Genomic DNA, 21212 nt, shown 5'->3' on the forward strand with positions numbered 1-21212 from the left:
TGGGCCTGTCTTAGGAGGGTGCTGAGAGGTCAGTGCATTTTAAAGAATTCTGCAAGGTTGGAAACAGAAATGCTGCGTGTACTGAAAGAGTCTGGAGATGTTAGTGGAATTTTAAGACAGGAATAGAAGAGTTAGTTGTGATGTCAGGACAAAAATAGTTATACAGACAGAAGGTCAATGGGAATTGTTTGGTTACCATTGGAAAAGTGATGCATTAGATATGGCAGACATTTTGGAAATGTCAAAGAAATATAAGTGCATCAGTCACACCAGGTCATACTGGGAAATACTTAGAGCCACTTATGCTTATAAATATAAAGCAGTATAAATTCTCAGCCCTGGTTATAGCCGAGGATATCTTGGAAAAATACAGCAGGGCCACTTCAGTAATTGAATCGTGCTGAAGGCAGCTAGCTGTGTGTGGAAAAGGGCTGCCACTTTCTCTGATTGTACAAGCTTGTTCTCCATTTAATGGACAGCTAGTGAGGGGGTGTTTGGCACTGCAATCTTCTATATATACATACATTTTCTATGAAACAATTAGGTTGGCAGAGCATAGTTTGAGGGGGAGTTTGGCACAGCATACATAGTACAAATTGTCAACTTCAGCAGTTGTGTAATGGAGGCACACTCTTCATTGTAATGATGTTGTATATGTGTATACAGTTGCGTTAATGTAGTAGTGTGTTAGAGTTGATAGAACAGTTGTTACTTTCGCTTGTACATATTTGTCATTGCATAGAAATGTGTTTATGAGAAATTTGGTCAGTGTGTACCAAGTGCTGTTTCATTATATATAGTTATTTTGTAATTTATATATAGTTATTTTGTAATTATATATAGTTATTTTGTAATTTTGAGAATTTTAAAGTGAAACAGAAAAATAAAGTTTGTTAAATATAGTTCATAAAAGTTACTGTAGCCACTGTCAATTATGTCACAAGTGCCCTCCACTGACAGGCTAGTATTTTACTTAGGACTTACATCCCCATGAGCACATGGTATAATTATGACAGACTTATTTTGTGAGTGACACACAATGTTGGTGTTGACATAGTTGAGCGATTATTTTCAACTGCATATGCGCAAACATTTCTGAGAATCCCTACAGTGCATGCATTATGTACAGTGTACGCACACTGTGTTGTTGTGAATCGGGACTGATGGTGGCGGAAAGTGGCGGACGTTCCAGGGCAGTGACTGGGAGGTGGATAGTTTGCACGCAACAACTCTCCGTTCAGTGGGTGTATTGTGCGAGTGTCGCAGCGTGTCAATGCAAGTAGCTGTGTTCCCAGATACACAGCCACAAGCGTAGGAGGCTGTGGTCAGACAGACAAACTGCACCTGCCATAGGGCTCGTGTAATTTTATCAACATTGCGTCTGGCCTGCATGCTATTTACATAAACTTGCAGATGGGTGACTGCCAATACAAGCTGCTGCATGCACTTTTGCGTGCAGCCCCTAATTAGGCCCAATATCTCAAAGCACTATGTATAGCTATAAGAATGAGAAACTTCTAACCATGTTTAGCAGATGAAATGGATGACATTCTTAGATAAAATAATGTAAATTGCATGTTTATGTCTTGTGTATTTCTCAATATTAATAGCGTATTTTTCTCTCCAGGTTTATGAAACGGTTATTTCTGTGTTCTTCCCTATGACTTTCTGACTGGTTTCCACTTCGTGCCCTGGTGCCATGCTTTGCAGTACCGGTCATCATGTCGGCTTGCGGCTCATTTACAGAGCATGTCTGGAAACCAGGAGAGTGCAAGAACTGTTTTCAGCCCAAAGGACAGCACCAATTGGCAGCTCTTGGCAGAGGCAATTCTGGTCAGCCCCCACCACCCCCTCCGCCACCACCTCCCTACAGAGCTCATCATGCCAAAGTGAGCGTCAACCAGCGACCACGTGCCACCACAGGATTCAGACCACCTGTAGCCAAGAAACCCACAATTGCTGTGAAACCAACCATGATGGCTGTGGATGGAGCAGTAGGCCATCCATTACCAGGTCAAGCTAGGTCACCACTGCCTGCTCAAAACACCAGAACCCAAGCCCAAGCTGTTGTATTTAATGATGATCGGGCAAACAACAACACAGGAGCAGAACAGATAGTCACTAATAACAACCATGTGGGTAGCAGTGGGCTCACAGAGGTTTTGAAGGAGATAGCAGGATTAGGTGGCCCATGTGATCCTATGCCTCCCTTAGAGGGAACAGCTCGAGAGAACTTTCTGTGTCGGATCAACCAATGTTATCGACGCTCTTTAGAGAGAAAGCCACCTGCCAGCTGTCTATCTGGAGGCCGTCATGAAGGTGCTGCCCCAAACAAAGTTGTTCGAAGAGTAGCATTAAGTGGGGAAGAGGGTGCAGTCATTGGAATGGATGGTGGACGCTTTTGCTACCCAGAATTCTCCAGTGGTGATGACAGCTGGGGTGAAGAAGATGAAGAAGAGGGAGGGGAGCGAGAGAGCTGGGAAGAGAGTGATGAAGAACTCTTGGCCATGGAGATTCGTATGAGAGGACAACCACGATTTGCAAATCTGCAAGGTGGCAGCCTGTCTCCCGTGCCATTCAGACTAGGGAGACGTGAAAAGTGGAACACAGTGCCACTCCGCCAAAAGTCATTGCAAAGAGTATGTGCAGTGGATTATGATGACAGCTACGATGAGATCCTAAATGGCTGTGATGTGGGAGGAGAGGGTGAAAGGAACATGGTCCTACCTTCCCCTGATACATCAATGGTTGATTCTTTGTCATGCCCTCCCTCCTCTTCCACTTCATCTTCCTCCTCTTCCTCCTCCTCCGGGGGACTCTTTTGCAATGGCAGTGTAGTCACAGAGAATGCAGCAGCTGATGGGCCAGATGGAACAAAACAAGAGGTTATTCAAGATATGGGTATGGCTCAAGCAAAGCCATATCGTGTGGTCAGCTTGGAGCAGCCAGTGTGTAAGCCATACACCGTAGTTGACGTATCCGCTGCTATGTCTGGAGAATGCCCTTCTCGTTTGAGCACTAGACTTAAAAAATCCAGCTCCACACGCTACCAGGAGGTTTGGACTTCAAGTACTAGCCCTCGACAGAAGCTTGCAAAAACTGAAACTGTAGAAGCTCCTAAACGAAACTGTTATAAATCTGCTCCAACTTCTCCTACTACTGGTCTGAGTGCCCATACTGTACCTGTCCGCTCACCCAATCTATCTGAGATCAAATTCAACAGTTACAACAATGCAGGAATGCCACCTTTTCCTATTATCATTCATGATGAACCAGAATATGCCCACAGTTGTAAAAGTGCTGACAAAGTGCCCATTCTCATCAATCCGAGTGCTTATGATAACTTGGCTATTTACAGAAGTTTTGTGGGTGCTGGTGGAGTCTTTCCACCACCTCCAGACAAGGAAAAACAGTCTGGAAGTGTAGTTAGTAACACTTATGAAGAAATAGAAACGCCTGCAAGAGGCCAAAAAAAAGAGGAATCTGGTGTTGGGGTCTCCCAAGAGACAAGTGGTTGTCCTCGAGAGAGTGCCAATCGTGTCCTTTCCCAGATTGTGGCATCGATTCAACCACCTCGCTCTCCACCAGAGACTTTGACTCCTGAGTCTGGGAGTAGTGATGAACATCGTCCACCAGAGACTCAATCAGATCCAGAACTACCTGCATGCTCTTTGGGAAGGCCAAAAACTCTGTTTTCCTCCCAGAGTCAAACTTTTGGAACTAATAGCTTGAACAAAACATCTCCTGCACTTTCCAGTGATGATAGTCCAACTGTGTCAGCTACCACAGAACCTCTTCCACCCTTCCCACCTCCACGTTCCACTTCTTCACCCTATCATGCCAGCATGTTGCACAAACACTTTGCAACTCGTGGAAAACCAGTGGGAACTAACCGTCCTTTACCAATCGACTCTGCAACACAGCCACGTCGGCCAGCAGATGGCAAGCCACGCCGTTGGATATCCTTCAAAAGTTTTTTCAGGAGGAAGAAAGAGGGAAGTGGACAAGGGGGCTGTGAGGACAGAGGAGAGGAGGGCAAACTAGTCGGGCTTGATGGCACAGTTATTCACATGCTTCCACCACCTCCAGTACAACGACACCATTGGTTCAGCGAAAGTAGAGCAGAACCTGGGGAGAAGCCATCTATTGTGTTTGTGTATCGATCAGAAGAAGAGCGAGCAGCAAACAGTCCACAGGACAGCGTGGGCACTGAGACCAGGTCTAGCAGGTAAAATGCTCTTGCTAGTAAAGTATGTGCTATAGTGAATTTGATAATAAAGTCTCCTAAAATCCAATACAAGAATAGCAATCCACTGGATTGGTTGAGGTTTGAAATTCATCAGTACTCACAGGAAATAAAATGCACTCTAACTACATCTATGTGCAATGGGACCTTTAGTCTTTGTACTTTGGCCAGTGTCCACTTTGTATATTAGTCTGCATTGTGCATATTGCACGCCATTTAAAATCTACCTTTAGGACAGCCTGATAGTATAGTTGACATTCTACTTGGCATAGCCATGTAATTTGTAAAGCCGCAACAACAACAATTTTTTATTAAGTTGCCTGGTGTAATATCTAGTAAGATGTACCCATTAGTGTAAATTATTAGGCAATGTTCTTTATTCATACAAATGTAATAGACCACAGTGACATAAAGACCTGAGCAATCTATAATAGGTACTTGTCACTGTGACTACTGTGCGATAATTGGAAAAAGTTAATTACTCCGTTGTTGCATAATCAAAATGCTGTAGTATATAGCAAATTGGGAGGTCTTCCACTTGTTACATAAATCTGAGAGTATGCTTGCACAGAATTGTGCTTATGTTCCTGCCAGCTTAATATGGGAAGCATCCTATCACACAATACCCTGCATACTATAGCTTTTGCTACCAAGGATGAATTTAAACTGCAATCAGTCTCATTATAAAACATTTACCACACACCAAATCTAGCGTAGTCCACCTCATCAGTGTGGTAGTAAAGCTACAGTATGCACCAGTTATTTTTTTTAATTAGAGATTGTATGTTTCAAGCATCAAGATTAGATCTAGTCCGCTTTAACAAGAAAGATACATTATTCATATTTAAAAATGTATACATATAAGTTGAATATCATGTTTAAAACCAAAATAGTCATATATTGCCTTGTGGTCCAGGGAGCTAGATGGCAGATGACCCAATCTCTGATCAGGAACCACAAAAGTAGATTTAACAAAACGCTTGATTTATCCATACTCCCCCACCCCCATTTCTCGCTGATAAAGGTTTTAGGAGCCGACTTGTATGTGAAAATAAAAGTACTTTTATGGTTATGTTACTAGACATAGCATTTCCATCTGCAAACAGCTGAATATAAAGTGGGGGTAAAGGGTGGGACACACCACAAATGACCATAACCTTAGTACAATACAATATCCTGTGCACACATTCTGTATTGTTACTATAATTGAATGAAACACTTCCAGAGTATATCTGATAGCTGTGCCACAGCTGTGTACAGCGTGAGCGCTACAGTCTAAATGTTAAATAACTGTGCTATCCTTTACTGATAATGTCTCTGTTGCATAAGGCATATTGAGATTTATATATAATCAATAATATATACAGAATATTTGAGGTAAATATGTATCTTATCAAACACACTTACAGGAGTCCCACAAGGTACCTTTTCCAGATATCTCTGCTTATCCAGCTAGGCACCACAGCCCAGAGTATCCTTAGTAGCTAAAAGAACTGGGCGCCTTTTTAGTGGTTTAGATATAACTATCTGCATGCTGTCACACTTCCTATAGTGTAACATCTTCTTCCCTCTTCTGTTTCTGTGCTTATTCTCACACTCTCAGTACAGTCTACCTCTACTAGTAGTATTTACTTTCTTGAGTTTTATTTTTATTCACTCTAATTATTCTCAGTATTCCTATGACTGAACCATTTCTCTGTATCTTTTTGGATCCTTTGCTACACAAACCTTACTTCCCTGGCCAGGTCTGACTGCAGGGAGTGTATGTAAAGGAGGGTGAATACCCTTTCTCCTCCCTCAGTTTGTTATCAGCACTAGGTAGGGGGGTGGGAAGATTGTGTCAGTGCTGAGCTGTCACAGGGGAGGGTGTCTGGTGACACTCCCTCACAGGTAAACAAAAGTTAGGTCAGACCTTAGGACAAACTGATCACACTGAATCGGAGGTGACCATATCAGAGAATGGGGAATTGTGTCAGCAGCAGGACTCGGTGAGACAGTGCCTGCTTTTTATCATGCCTTCACTTTTTTAAACTAATGTTTATATATTTCTATTTTGTTTGTTCATTAGTTCCTCTACATTCTCTCCTCTCTCTGTATCCTACTTTCTGTTCACTTTATTGTTTATTTCATTTTCTACTTTGATTCAGTTATAATGTCTCATTGTTGTCCTCTTCCTGGTGCTGGAAGAGCAAACACATCTCAGTTAGTTGTTATTTTAATATATAGAAATTACAGTACTGTAAGATGTTTTCTGTAATGTAGTATAAATATAATCCTTTAATGTAACATATTGCTTATATATGTATCTTATGTAGCATCTCTGTACGCAGTACACCTGATGACATGCCTGTACACAGCTCTCCTTCCCTTGGACCCATATTGCTCGATGGCCCTGGTGAGCAGACTGCGCTAGACCGTGCAACCCCACCTGCTGATGCTGAGGTTCAAAATCATGAAGAGCCTGGCAATGCTTCCGACTGCTCATCTGACTGCAGCCCCGAGGGAGCCACCTATAGTAATTTGGGTGAGAGCCACAGTGCATGTTTCTGCAGCCGAGCACCTATAAATTGGTGATATGCCACCTATAGTGACTTGGGTGAGAGTCACAGTGCATCTTTCTGCAGCCGAACACCTATAAATCGGTGATATGCCACCTATAGTGACTTGGGTGAGAGTCACAGTGCATCTTTCTGCAGCCGATCACCTATAAAGCAGTGATATGCCACCTATAATAACGTGGGTGTGAGTCACAGTGCATCTTTCTGCAGATGAACACCTATAAATCATTGATATGCCACCTATAGTAACCTTGGTGAGAGTCACAGTGCATCTTTCTGCAGCCGAACACCTATAAATCGGTGATATGCCACCTATAGTGACTGGGTGAGAGTCACAGTGCATCTTTCTGCAACCGAGCACCTATAAAGCAGTGATATGCCACCTATAGTAACGTGGGTGAGAGTCACAGTGCATCTTTCTGCAGCCGAACACCTATAAATCATTGATATGCCACCTGTAATGACTTGGGTGAGAGCCACAGTGCATCTTTCTGCAGCCAAGCACCTATAAAGCAGTGATATGCCACCTATAGTAACGTGGGTGAGAGCCACAGTGCATCTTTCTGCAGCCGAACACCTATAAATCGGTGATATGTCGTGATGCATAAATATGTATAATATTGCATTCCTTATGTTTTCAAATAATTGTTTTTCAATAAGCCATCCTTACACTGATACTTAAAATTAATGTTTAATCTTTTGGCACATTTTGTGTCCCTAGCAACTTATTGGACAGCTGCTGCAGTCAGACAAGCTGCAGTTTAAACTTGTGGTAGGAGAACTGACCATTAACAAGACATTAGAGTGAGAATGATGCAGAGGCCCTAGTTTGAGACACCTGCTATTCTGGTAGTTTAGGAAAGTGGGGTTTACTATACGAATACACCAATCACTGGTGTCTTTCTTTAATATCATCATATATGCAAATTTTTAAAAATACTGTACAATAAATATACAGTATAGTATGAAATAATCATATTTGAGGTCAACCAGTGGCAGATATTTGCCAATTGTCAACCGCATGGGTTCAATTCCTGGATAGGATTCATACTTAAACATGATGGTAAAGTTATAACGTTGACACGGTTTAAATGCTGAAAATAACATTACTATAATTTGGTAATAAGTGATAATCTGAATTCCGGTGTATAGTAATAGTAATTTAGAAGCCTAGAACAGTGTAAATTGATTGATTTAATGGATTGAATGGAGTATAGCATAGTATATGATTACAAAGCATAATCATCTTAAAAAGTGCATGTACAAGATCTAAAAAAAATTACTTTATGATGTGAGAAAACCATAAATAATAATCTTTTATATCTACAGGCCAGTCCCGTGCAAACATGATCCCATACAAGCAGCCTCGTCAGACTCATGGAGGAACCCCTCCTCTAGATCCAGAACCCCATCCAACCCCTCCCCCCCTTCCAAAGAAGAATCTGACTCCACGCCAGTCCACACCAGAAAGAACACCTGGGACATCATTGAGCCTAGCCAACCCCACATACGATACAGAGCGTAGCTGGGAGGCTGGTGGAAATGAGTCAGGAGACTCCATAGAGCGAACTAAAAGTGGGGGGAGAATTGCTGAGCTACAGGCTGAGGCCTTGCGTCGCTTCTATGCCCGTTGTGAGGACATCTTCATGGCAGGGCAGAGAGAGCCAGTCAACTTTGGACTGGAGAGTTGGCCAGACTTCCGACTAACAAGCCCCACACCATGTTGCCAAGCTGGAGAAGCAGTGTATTACCGGGCATCATATGCACAAGACCCTGGCAATCTCTATGCTGTAAAGGTAATCCAATTCTTTTGGGTAGTTGCATTGTTTGCATTTTTGCTCCTTCACCATGTCAGCCTGCTACTCCTATCTTTTGTAACTTGTAGCACACTGGATCTGTGGACACAATATGGATTTTTTATTTTGATACACATTAACATTACTCCGTTTAGCCATAAAGACAACAATAGCCCTGCGGGTGCACTTAGTTTTTATATTCTAAAACATTTGGGGCCAAAAAGTGAGAGATTTGGTAAGGTTTTGCAGTTTTTTTTAAAGTGGCAATCATTTACACTGCAAGATCAACCTGGTTTTGCAGTCTCTGATTAAGTAAAATTCAAAACGTACTTTTGGGTAACGTTCAGTACCAAGTTTTACTTACCTTTTGATCTGGCAAGAGCCAAATCCAGCAAGTTCCACTAATGGCTGCACAGATAGGAGGAAGCTGTAAAGCTAGAACCTAGTTAAGAAGAACTTTTATGTTAGCGTAATCAAATCCACCCTAACTAAATATTTCATTTTCTGCTAAATTCTTTTTAAAATGTTGGCTTCACAGAGCATTAATAAAATACAAGGGTAATTCTATGTGTACAGCAGGTTTTAGAAATTCCAAACATCAATTTGCTCTGCATTTTAGCATGCTTGGGTTTGTACTTAGTTGAGTTAGAAGATGCAGTGTTAAATGAAAGTATTGAGACATTTTCATGCCCATCTGTCAATAGTTTCCTTTACTTTGTGAATTTGACACTAGCCTGTTTTTTCCCCAGATCTGCCGCAGCAAGTCTAAACAAGCCCAGAGGCAATATTACCATTGCCTGGCAATACGACAGGGCCTTTCAGAACATTTCAATATCCAACAGGACTGTGGGCAATTTCTTGCCGAAGTACCCGCGCGTCTGCTACCCTGGGAGGACCCTACTGTATCAGAAGAGGAGGAGGAGGAAGAAGAGCAGGAAGGGGCAAGTGTGGAGGTTTCCTCTAAAGGAAAGGAGGTACCAAACAAAAACCAAAAGCAGCCTCCATCCACTAATCAAGGCTCACTGGGTAAGCGGAGGAGTCGGGTGGTGGTGATTACACGAGAGCCCCCAAGACAGACACTTGCAGATTTTGTACAGGAGGGTGAGAATCAGCATCGCAGGGAGCCAGAGATTTATGAACGACAAGTGTGCTTGCTACTGCTCCAGCTGTGTGGGGCATTGGAGCATTTGAAGGCACAAGGTATTACTCACTGTGATCTTCGATTAGGTAACCTTCTGCTTGCCAGCTGCCGGCCAGGTGTGGCAGGTTGTAGTTGTGCTCATAGGTCTACCACACAAGAGGCAAATGAATATGACAAGAATACAAGTCTCTCTGAACAGAGAGCATTCCCCACATGTGCTGGTCGACTTCTCCTCACCAATTTTACCCAAGCTAAATTGAAAAGCCAAAGTGTCTGGCGTCCACAGGGCTTGGGTGATCCATCACGGATGGCTCCAGAGATTGTGGGAGCAACACAGTACCGAAGAAGTGATGAGTTTCAGACTGGGATCCTAATTTATGAGATGTTGCACTTACCCAACCCTTTCCTGGATGGGGGCTTAAAGGAACGGGAATATGGACCCCGGGATTTACCAGCTGTGCCACGTCGTTCTCCATATTCACGTGGTCTAGGGCGCCTTGCAGGACTCCTACTGCAGCATAGCCCTTCAGATCGGCTCCAGGTCGGGCAAGCTAAGGCAGCACTACGCTGCTTAATTTGGGGGCCGCGGGAAGAAGTACTGCAAGGACCAGGATCTCTACAAAACTGGTTACAGGTGAAGAGGACATTGCTACTAATAAGGCTGGCAGAGCGAGCTCTTGAGAGGGAAGGTGGGGTAACTCTGGAGGACTGGTTGTGCTGCCAGTACCTGGCGTTTGGCACAGCCCAGGGACTGGCACAGACTCTACGGCTACTGGAACAAAACTGAGTGGCATAGTCCACCCTAAACCTTTCCCTACATGGTCTGTGTGCAATAGCTGGGAATACCCCAAAAGGCTCTGTTTTAAGAAGCTTGAATGTCCAGTGTTATACCACTTCCTTCCTGCACAGTCAGGCAGATATCTGTACATGCATTACACTAATATATTATCGCAAACCCATTGTTTCCGAGGCATGCAGAAGTCAGAGTTTATTAAATACTATACATAATCTAGACACTAATAGCAAACGGATTTCATTTGAATTAATATATTTACAAAAAAAAAAGAAAGATAAAAAAAAAGCTCTTGGTTTTGTACTGCCACATTTTACACTTTCTTAGTGAATCATGCTTTTTACAACATACATTACTGTTCTGTAAAACACTTTGTCATTCTTCTCATTATAGTTCTTTGCTATAAAATCAGTTTGTATTTACTAACCAGCTTCCAAAATGACATAATCTCATACGCAACCCACAACTACACTCACCATGAAACTATTGATACCTGGTAAGTCACAAGTGAGAAGTACAGGTGCTCTTGCTTAGGAAGTGATGCACGAATTGAGGAGGTGCACTCAGACACATTGCAGGAACTGCTTTTACATTACACATACACACACAATCTGCCAGACTGTGGAGGGAGAGATTACCAGAAATAGTATTAATATAAAATGTTTTATTCTGAATGCTTTTAATACCATAAATCCATATTTATATTTATATGCAACCACACATGCAGTATTCATAAAGAACAACACCCATAGTGTTATAATTCATATATATATATAACTATATATAAACAATATGAAGACAAAAGTGTCCTTGACACTTCAAATTCTAAATCTAATTGTGAGTGGGTGGCTATTGTACCCAACTGCTCAGTACTTCCTCTGTTATAGGAGGTGAGCAGGGGCGGTCATCTGGTAAAGGTGGCCCATGCTCCCACCCCTCCTTCCTTTCTTTTCTTTTTGTTGTGGTACCTTTTTCTCATCTATACTGCTGATGTTCCTACAATTGATGTGTTAATAAATCTGTTGACTCTTGAGGGACTTGAATGAGTAATAACTTAATTTGGAACGGAGACTTTTCTCTGACGTCCTAAGTGGATGCTGGGGACTCCGTCAGGACCATGGGGAATAGCGGCTCCGCAGGAGACAGGGCACAAAAGTAAAAGCTTTAGGATCAGGTGGTGTGCACTGGCTCCTCCCCCTATGACCCTCCTCCAAGCCTCAGTTAGGTTTTTGTGCCCGGCCGAGAAGGGTGCAATCTAGGTGGCTCTCCTAAAGAGCTGCTTAGAGTAAAAGTTTTGTTAGGTTTTTTATTTTCAGTGAGTCCTGCTGGCAACAGGCTCACTGCAACGAGGGACTTAGGGGAGAAGAAGTGAACTCACCTGCGTGCAGGATGGATTGGCTTCTTAGGCTACTGGACACTAGCTCCAGAGGGACGATCACAGGTACAGCCTGGATGGGTCACCGGAGCCGCGCCGCCGACCCCCTTGCAGATGCTGAAGAGAGAAGAGGTCCAGAAATCGGCGGCTGAAGACTTCCCAGTCTTCTTAAGGTAGCGCACAGCACGGCAGCTGTGCGCCATTGCTCTCAGCACACTTCACACCAACGGTCACTGAGGGTGCAGGGCGCTGGGGGGGGCGCCCTGGGCAGCAATGAAAGTACCTATGCTGGCTAAAAATACATCACATATAGCCTCTGGGGCTATATGGATGTATTTAACCCCTGCCAGGTTGTCAGAAAAACGGGAGAAGAAGCCCGCCGAAAAGGGGGCGGGGCCTATTCTCCTCAGCACACAGCGCCATTTTCCTACACAGCTCCGCTGCTAGGAAGGCTCCCAGGCTCTCCCCTGCACTGCACTACAGAAACAGGGTTAAAACAGAGAGGGGGGGCACTTATTTGGCGATATTATTATATATTAAGATGCTATAAGGGAAAACACTTATATAAGGTTGTCCCTGTATAATTATAGCGTTTTGGTGTGTGCTGGCAAACTCTCCCTCTGTCTCCCCAAAGGGCTAGTGGGGTCCTGTCCTCTATCAGAGCATTCCCTGTGTGTGTGCTGTGTGTCGGTACGTGTGTGTCGACATGTATGAGGACGATGTTGGTGAGGAGGCGGAGCAATTGCCTGTAATGGTGATGTCACTCTCTAGGGAGTCGACACCGGAATGGATGGCTTATTTAGGGAATTACGTGATAATGTCAACACGCTGCAAGGTCGGTTGACGACATGAGACGGCCGGCAAACCAATTAGTACCTGTCCAGGCGTCTCAAACACCGTCAGGGGCTTTAAAACGCCCATTTACCTCAGTCGGTCGACACGGACACTGACTCCAGTGTCGACGGTGAAGAAACAAACGTATTTTCCATTAGGGCCACACGTTACATGTTAAGGGCAATGAAGGAGGTGTTACATATTTCTGATACTACAAGTACCACAAAAAAGGGTATTATGTGGGGTGTGAAAAAACTACCTGTAGTTTTTCCTGAATCAGATAAATTAAATGAAGTGTGTGATGATGCGTGGGTTTCCCCCGATAGAAAATTATTGGCGTTATACCCTTTCCCGCCAGAAGTTAGGGCGCGTTGGGAAACACCCCTTAGGGTGGATAAGGCGCTCACACGCTTATCAAAACAAGTGGCGTTACCGTCTCCAGATACGGCCGCCCTCAAGGAGCCAGCTGATAGGAGGCTGGAAAATATACTAAAAAGTATATACACACATACTGGTGTTATACTGCGACCAGCGATCGCCTCAGCCTGGATGTGCAGCGCTGGGGTGGCTTGGTCGGATTCCCTGACTGAAAATATTGATACCCTTGACAGGGACAGTATTTTATTGACTATAGAGCATTTAAAGGATGCATTTCTATATATGCGAGATGCACAGAGGGATATTTGCACTCTGGCATCAAGAGTAAGTGCGATGTCCATATCTGCCAGAAGATGTTTATGGACACGACAGTGGTCAGGTGATGCAGATTCCAAACGGTACATGGAAGTATTGCCGTATAAAGGGGAGGAGTTATTTGGGGTCGGTCAATCGGACCTGGTGGCCACGGCAACAGCTGGAAAATCCACCTTTTTTACCCCAAGTCACATCTCAGCAGAAAAAGACACCGTCTTTTCAGCCTCAGTCCTTTCGTCCCCATAAGGGCAAGCGGGCAAAAGGCCAGTCATATCTGCCCAGGGGTAGAGGAAAGGGAAGAAGACTGCAGCAGGCAGCCCCTTCCCAGGAACAGAAGCCCTCCACCGCTTCTGCCAAGTCCTCAGCATGACGCTGGGGCCGTACAAGCGGACTCAGGTGCGGTGGGGGGTCGTCTCAAGAGTTTCAGCGCGCAGTGGGCTCACTCGCAAGTGGACCCCTGGATCCTACAAGTAGTATCCCAGGGGTACAGATTGGAAATTCGAGACGTCTCCCCCTCGCAGGTTCCTGAAGTCTGCTTTACCAACGTCTCCCTCCGACAGGGAGGCAGTATTGGAAACAATTCACAAGCTGTATTCCCAGCAGGTGATAATCAAAGTACCCCTCCTACAACAAGGAAAGGGGTATTATTCCACACTATATTGTGGTACTGAAGCCAGACGGCTCGGTGAGACCTATTCTAAATCTGAAATCTTTGAACACTTACATACAAAGGTTCAAATCAAGATGGAGTCACTCAGAGCAGTGATAGCGAACCAGGAAGAAGGGGACTATATGGTGTCCCTGGACATCAAGGATGCTTACCTCCATGTCCCAATTTGCCCTTCTCACCAAGGGTACCTCAGGTTCGTGGTACAGAACTGTCACTATCAGTTTCAGACGCTGCCGTTTGGATTGTCCACGGCACCCCGGGTCTTTACCAAGGTAATGGCCGAAATGATGATTCTTCTTCAAAGAAAAGGCGTCTTAATTATCCCTTACTTGGACGATCTCCTGATAAGGGCAAGGTCCAGAGAACAGTTGGAGGTCGGAGTAGCACTATCTCAAGTAGTTCTACGACAGCACGGGTGGATTCTAAATATTCCAAAATCGCAGCTGTTTCCAACGACACGTCTGCTGTTCCTAGGGATGATTCTGGACACAGTCCAGAAAAAGGTGTTTCTCCCGGAGGAGAAAGCCAGGGAGTTATCCGAGCTAGTCAGAAACCTCCTAAAACCAGGCCAAGTGTCAGTGCATCAATGCACAAGAGTCCTGGGAAAAATGGTGGCTTCTTACGAAGCGATTCCATTCGGCAGATTTCACGCAAGAATTTTTCAGTGGGATCTGCTGGACGAATGGTCCGGATCGCATCTTCAGATGCATCAGCGGATAATCCTGTCTCCAAGGACAAGGGTGTCTCTTCTGTGGTGGCTGCAGAGTGCTCATCTACTAGAGGGCAGCACATTCGGCATTCAGGACTGGGTTCTGGTGACCACGGATGCCAGCCTGAGAGGCTGGGGAGCAGTCACACAGGGAAGAAATTTCCAAGGAGTGTGGTCAAGTCTGGAGACTTCTCTCCACATAAATATACTGGAGCTAAGGGCAATTTACAATGCTCTGAGCCTAGGAAGACCTCTGCTTCAAAGTCAACCGGTGCTGATCCAGTCGGACAACATCACGGCAGTCGCCCACGTAAACAGACAGGGCGGCACAAGAAGCAGGAGGGCAATGGCAGCAAGGATTCTTCGCTGGGCGAAAAATCATGTGATAACACTGTCAGCGGTGTTCATTCCGGGAGTGGACAACTGGGAAGCAGACTTCCTCAGCAGGAACGACCTCCACCCGGAAGAGTGGGGACTTCATCTGGAAGTCTTCCACATGATTGTGAACCGTTGGGAAAGACCAAAGGTGGACATGATGGCGTCCCGTCTGAACAAAAAACTGGACAGGTATTGCGCCAGGTCAAGAGACCCTCAGGCAATAGCTGGGACGCTCTGGTAACACCGTGGGCGTACCAGTCGGTGTATGTGTTCCCTCCTCTGCCTCTCATACCCAAGGTACTGAGAATTATAAGACGGAGAGGAGTAAGAACTATACTCGTGGCTCCGGATTGGCCAAGATGGTACCCGGAACTTCAAGAGATACTAAGAAGGGACTTGCTTCAGCAAGGATCATGTCTGTTCCAAAACTTACCGCGGCTGCGTTTGACGGCATGGCGGTTGAACGCCGGATCCTAAGGGAAAAAGGCATTCCGGAAGAGGTCATCCCTACCCTGGTCAGAGCCAGGAAGGAGGTGACCGCACAACATTATCACCGCATTTGGCGAAAATATGTTGCATGGTGTGAGGCCAGGAAGGCCCCCACGGAGGAATTTCAACTCGGTCGATTCCTGCATTTCCTACAAACAGGAGTGTCTATGGGCCTCAAATTGGGGTCCATTAAGGTTCAAATTTCGGCCCTGTCGATTTTCTTCCAGAAAGAATTGGCTTCAGTTCCTGAAGTCCAGAAGTTTGTCAAGGGAGTACTGCATATACAACCCCCTTTTGTGCCTCCAGTGGCACTGTGGGATCTCAACGTAGTTCTGGGATTCCTCAAATCACATTGGTTTAAACCGCTCAAATCTGTGGATTTGAAATATCTCACATGGAAAGTGACCATGCTGTTGGCCCTGGCCTCGGCCAGGCGAGTGTCAGAATTGGCGGCTTTGTCTCACAAAAGCCCATATCTGATTGTCCATTCGGACAGGGCAGAGCTGCGGACTCGTCCCCAGTTTCTCCCTAAGGTGGTGTCAGCGTTTCACCTGAACCAGCTTATTGTGGTACCTGCGGCTACTAGGGACTTGGAGGACTCCAAGTTGCTAGATGTTGTCAGGGCCCTGAAAATATAGGTTTCCAGGACGGCTGGAGTCAGGAAAACTGACTTGCTGTTATCCTGTATGCACCCAACAAACTGGGTGCTCTTGCTTCTAAGCAGACGATTGCTAGTTGGATGTGTAGTACAATTCAGCTTGCACATTCTGTGGCAGGCCTGCCACAGCCAAAATATGTAAATGCCCATTCCACAAGGAAGGTGGGCTCATCTTGGGCGGCTGCCCGAGGGGTCTCGGCTTTACAACTTTGCCGAGCTGCTACTTGGTCAGGGGCAAACACGTTTGAAAAATTCTACAAATTTGATACCCTGGCTGAGGAGGACCTGGAGTTCTCTCATTCGGTGCTGCAGAGTCATCCGCACTCTCCCGCCCGTTTGGGTACTTTGGTATAATCCCCATGGTCCTGACGGAGTCCCCAGCATCCACTTAGGACGTCAGAGAAAATAAGAATTTACTTACCGATAATTCTATTTCTCGTAGTCCGTAGTGGATGCTGGGCGCCCATCCCAAGTGCGGATTGTCTGCAATACTTGTACATAGTTATTGTTACAAAAATCGGGTTATTATTGTTGTGAGCCATCTTTTCAGAGGCTCCGCTGTTATCATGCTGTTAACTGGGTTCAGATCACAGGTTGTACAGTGTGATTGGTGTGGCTGGTATGAGTCTTACCCGGGATTCAAAATCCTTCCTTATTGTGTACGCTCGTCCGGGCACAGTATCCTAACTGAGGCTTGGAGGAGGGTCATAGGGGGAGGAGCCAGTGCACACCACCTGATCCTAAAGCTTTTACTTTTGTGCCCTGTCTCCTGCGGAGCCGCTATTCCCCATGGTCCTGACGGAGTCCCCAGCATCCACTACGGACTACGAGAAATAGAATTATCGGTAAGTAAATTCTTATTTTTATTCAGATTTAGCACTTTTAATTCCTGCAGAATGTAACTCATTTACCACACTTAGGTCATGGTGCAGAGCTGAACATACCTGGTCCTGGCTGCTCTTGCCCTGTCCATGCTCTGGTGATACATATGTACACTTACACCTGGGCTGTTAGGCTGCGTTTTCTACATAAGCATAGCTCAGGGAGGGCATGCAGAGTGGAGAGTAAGGGGGATATCCAATTAGCAGCAGTAGTTTACTGGTGCTAATTGTCCCCCTGGGGGCTATCTAATTAACCTCGATAAGCCAGCGAGAGACGCGGCTTATCAGGGATTTTGTTTCACCTGCCTCATGCAAAAACAGGGCTGTTTCTAACGAAAACACACAGGTTTCACTGAACCTGTGTGTTTTCGGGAGATAATGTATTTTTTTTTACAGTAGACCATATTGGATAGCCTGTAAAAAAAAATATGGTGAAACATAGGAAAAAAGTGCGAACAACTGACGTTTTTTTTCACACCGATGTTGTTTCACCTCTAATTGGATATCCCCCTAAGTATACATAACTCCTGTTTCCAGAAGTATTTTTTGCACCAAGTATAAGCTGGTACCAGTGCACCCTGAGGTTGATAACTATATAACTAATTCCAAAACAAAGTGCACTGATAGGGGCGAGCACACCGCAAGAAACATACAATTATACATACAGGTGAATATATGCATTTTTTCTGTGGATCTACAGTAATGTGGGATTTCTGTCCTTCTCCGCATCAGATTCTTAGCTTTCTTTTTTCCTTAATGAACTAGAGTTAGAATCTAACCACATTTAATTGATTCTACGCAGTTAGAAGTGTTTTAAAGATATTGCATAATCTAATGATAATGTGGGCCTTAGCTTGATAACTGAAAGTGAATAAAGAGATCCTTTATTCTTCTGCTCTCTCAATTCTCTTGTCAACTGCTGGTTTATTTGGTAACGGCAACTATTTTAGCCTATTGACTCTCTGCTTGTGGTTACATTGTGAGGTCCTGATTGTCTCAATTTAAAGGGGCTACATTGACAGTAAAAGGGATTTTTGTAAGTGGTATAAGTAACATAAGCACTTTCATGATGTCACAAACTTTTTCATACCGTACCCCCAGTTGTACTGAATGCTTGCAGTTAAATATTGACTTGCTAAACTTTGCATGATGGGCTTTGTATGAGGTTCTTACAGCTGCAGGATTAGCGCACTGAGGCTTACTTTGTCACTGAGATCTGTACTTTTCCTGCAGTTTGTATAAGTGCAAAGTTATGCACAATTAGGCCATTTTAAAAGTTTAATTAATGTATTTTAGAGTGAATAGCGTTGTATGACACATGATTGATTGTAGGTCAATTAAGCGTATCAGAGTATAAAAATTAAGAGTAAATTGTCGGTCACCTACAAGTGACTTGTAATGTTTTTCTGTAACTCACCCAGTTCAACTTTTTCATAAATTGTTGATTTGTAGAAGTGTAAATTCTCTAGTAAGAATTGCGGAGGTTATGTATAAGATAATAAATAGGTCATCTGAAAGTGGAAAAAAACTTTAATAATGATCGAGACTGATGACCTAGACAGACATGCTTTCTATCATTTGTTCAAGTCTTACACTGTGAAGTCTAGCTTTTAAAACGGGTGGGCAATAATTGTCCCTTCAGCTGCTGTGGGATGACACAACCCAGCATGTCCTGTCTCAGTTTGCTATCAAGACATGCTAAAACTATGGCAGGGCATGCTGGGATGTGTATTCCCACAGCAACTGGAGGGCCACTTATTGCACACCCGATTTAAAACCACATTGATCATACAGATAGATGCACTCTTCTGCGGTTGCTTTTCCCTATGGACCTGACATTATACTTTCTTTCCTATACTAGTGTGATAATCAGCCAAACTGAAATTATAAGCCCATACCACCCCGTGTTCCAGTGTTTGCAGACGCAACAGTCGCCATTAGTAGCTCCATGCTAGGGTCAAGAAACCATGAGCAACAGGTTTCTCTTCCCTGTACGCACCACTATTGGTCAACAGTAACTGTATACATACACACCCATGACATGGCCATCAGAAATAGCCACTCCTTGCGTCTTGATACTCATTTGCCCAGAAATACCTATCTCATACTGGACCCCACAGAAGATAAGACTCGCACACACTTGTGACTTCAGACACATCTTGCGGTGCATGCGCACACCGTGTTTGGCGATTCAGACACATATGCTGTCGGCTTGAAAACAAGATATGCGTCTAAGAATCAGGCCCCCTGTGCAGGATATAAGTGAATAGTGAATTTTTAATACAATGTGAGTTCTATTACAAAATATTACATTGTATTACACATTTTTATTTAAAATCTTAGTCATAATAATACATTAGGCTTGTGGCTAACAATAGAAAAACTCATATCTCAGAAACAGAAACAAATCAAGTATTGATGGGGATCCCAGTATTTGTATAGAAATATGGATACAAATAACATAAATGTAGACTGTCCTCTTAATTCACTTGGAAAGGTCTAAAAAATGAATGTGTAAGTTATTTACCATAAACTAATTTACTCTTGTCCTCATCCCAACAATAGGGGTAATTCAGACTGGATCGCTGCATCGGCAGCGATCGCAGTCTGAATCTTTTTGTGAAGTGCGCACGTGCAGCGGCGGCACTGCGCATGCGCACCCCGGGAGCCCAGTGAGATGCTATTAGATCTCTGGGCTGCGATCGCCTCTGCCTGATTGACAGGAATACGTGGTCGCGTGAGGGGGCGTCTAATGCCGTTGGCGGGGTGTGGTCCGGACAACGGAGGTGTGACCGGACCGTTGGGGGGGGGGGGCGGGCCGCGGCGGCTGCGTGATGTCACACGCAGACGCTGCGACGAGAAGCTCCTTGCCAGCGCGCGGGAGCTGCGCTGGTAGGGAGCTACTCGTCAGATATAAAAGCATCGCCGCTGTGCAATGCTTTTGTAACTGTGCGGCGGGGCAGAGCCAGACATGCGGGGCGGACCAGCCCTGTGCTGGGCGTCCCCACACATTTTTGTGAAAGTGATAGTAGTTGTGCTAAATTTGGCACATCTACGATCAACTCTGAATTACCCCCAATGTCCACTACTTACAGATGTGTCCACTTACATCTGGGTGCAAGGTCAACAGTAACTAGGTCGACTACTATTGGTCAACAGTAACTAGGTCGACATGTCAAAAGGTCGACATGAGTTTTTTATGGGGAGGTTTGAGTCGTTTTCTTCGTACAGTGACCGGGAACCCCAATTAGTGCACCGCGTCCCCTCGCCACGTTTCGAGCAAGGTGTCACAGTTCACTATTCCCAACCGTAGTCCACGTGGATCGTAAAGTATGAAAAAGGTCAAAAAAAGAAAATAATTGTGAAAAACTCATGTCAACCTTTTGACCTGTCGACCTAGAACATGTTGCACTAGAGACCCTGTTAACCAATAGTGGTCGACCTAGTTACTGTCGACCTAGAGACCGGATCCCCTTACATCTAGCCTTCCTGCAAGTTTTAACAGCCTTTCTAGTCACGTCATGCCGTGACGTGACTCGGTAGCGATGATCGTCTTTTTGTGCGACTTTTCCATTAAAATGCATCTTATTTGCAAAATGATGCGAATAGGATGCACAAGCGTCAATACCAACGCTGGAATCCCGATACCTGGAAATGCTTGTGGTCAGAATCCCAACGGTAGCTCGGTTGGGATTCCACACTACCACCTGAGGGAAATATAATAGCTCACCAGTGGGCCCAAAGCGTGGCGAGCGCACTCAATGTCGGGATTCCAGCATCGGCCTCCTGACCGTTGGGATCCCAACCATCGGGTTGTGGGCTGTGTGGGCTGGCTCCTCCCTCTATGCCCCTCCTACCAGACTCAGTTTAGAAAATGTGCCTGGAGGAGCCGGTCACAGCTAGGGCAGCTCTCCAGAGTATCTCTAGTAAATGTTTTTTTTAGAGTTTATTATTTTACAGGGAGACTGCTGGCAACAGCCTCCCTGATTCG

At 44.8% G+C, this 21212-nt stretch overlaps 1 protein-coding gene across 5 annotated transcripts in view; it reads left to right on the top strand.

Annotated features, from left to right (window-relative positions):
* Window positions 1-11565, top strand: part of PEAK1 (pseudopodium enriched atypical kinase 1) — a 135485-nt gene extending 123920 nt beyond the window's left edge. For 4 of the 5 annotated variants that reach the window (XM_063926430.1, XM_063926431.1, XM_063926429.1 and 1 more), the window contains exons 2-5: window positions 1628-4228; window positions 6562-6770; window positions 8134-8600; window positions 9350-11565. In XM_063926430.1, the coding sequence (XP_063782500.1) occupies window positions 1722-4228; window positions 6562-6770; window positions 8134-8600; window positions 9350-10528 (4362 nt within the window). In that variant the 5' untranslated portion in view covers window positions 1628-1721 and the 3' untranslated portion in view covers window positions 10529-11565. The remainder of the gene's footprint in view (window positions 1-1627; window positions 4229-6561; window positions 6771-8133; window positions 8601-9349) is intronic. The other variant, XM_063926434.1, reaches the window with a different exon arrangement.
* Window positions 11566-21212: the final 9647 nt, after the last annotated feature.

The sequence above is a fragment of the Pseudophryne corroboree genome, chromosome 6 (assembly GCF_028390025.1).
Source record: "Pseudophryne corroboree isolate aPseCor3 chromosome 6, aPseCor3.hap2, whole genome shotgun sequence".
NCBI lineage: Eukaryota > Metazoa > Chordata > Amphibia > Anura > Myobatrachidae > Pseudophryne > Pseudophryne corroboree.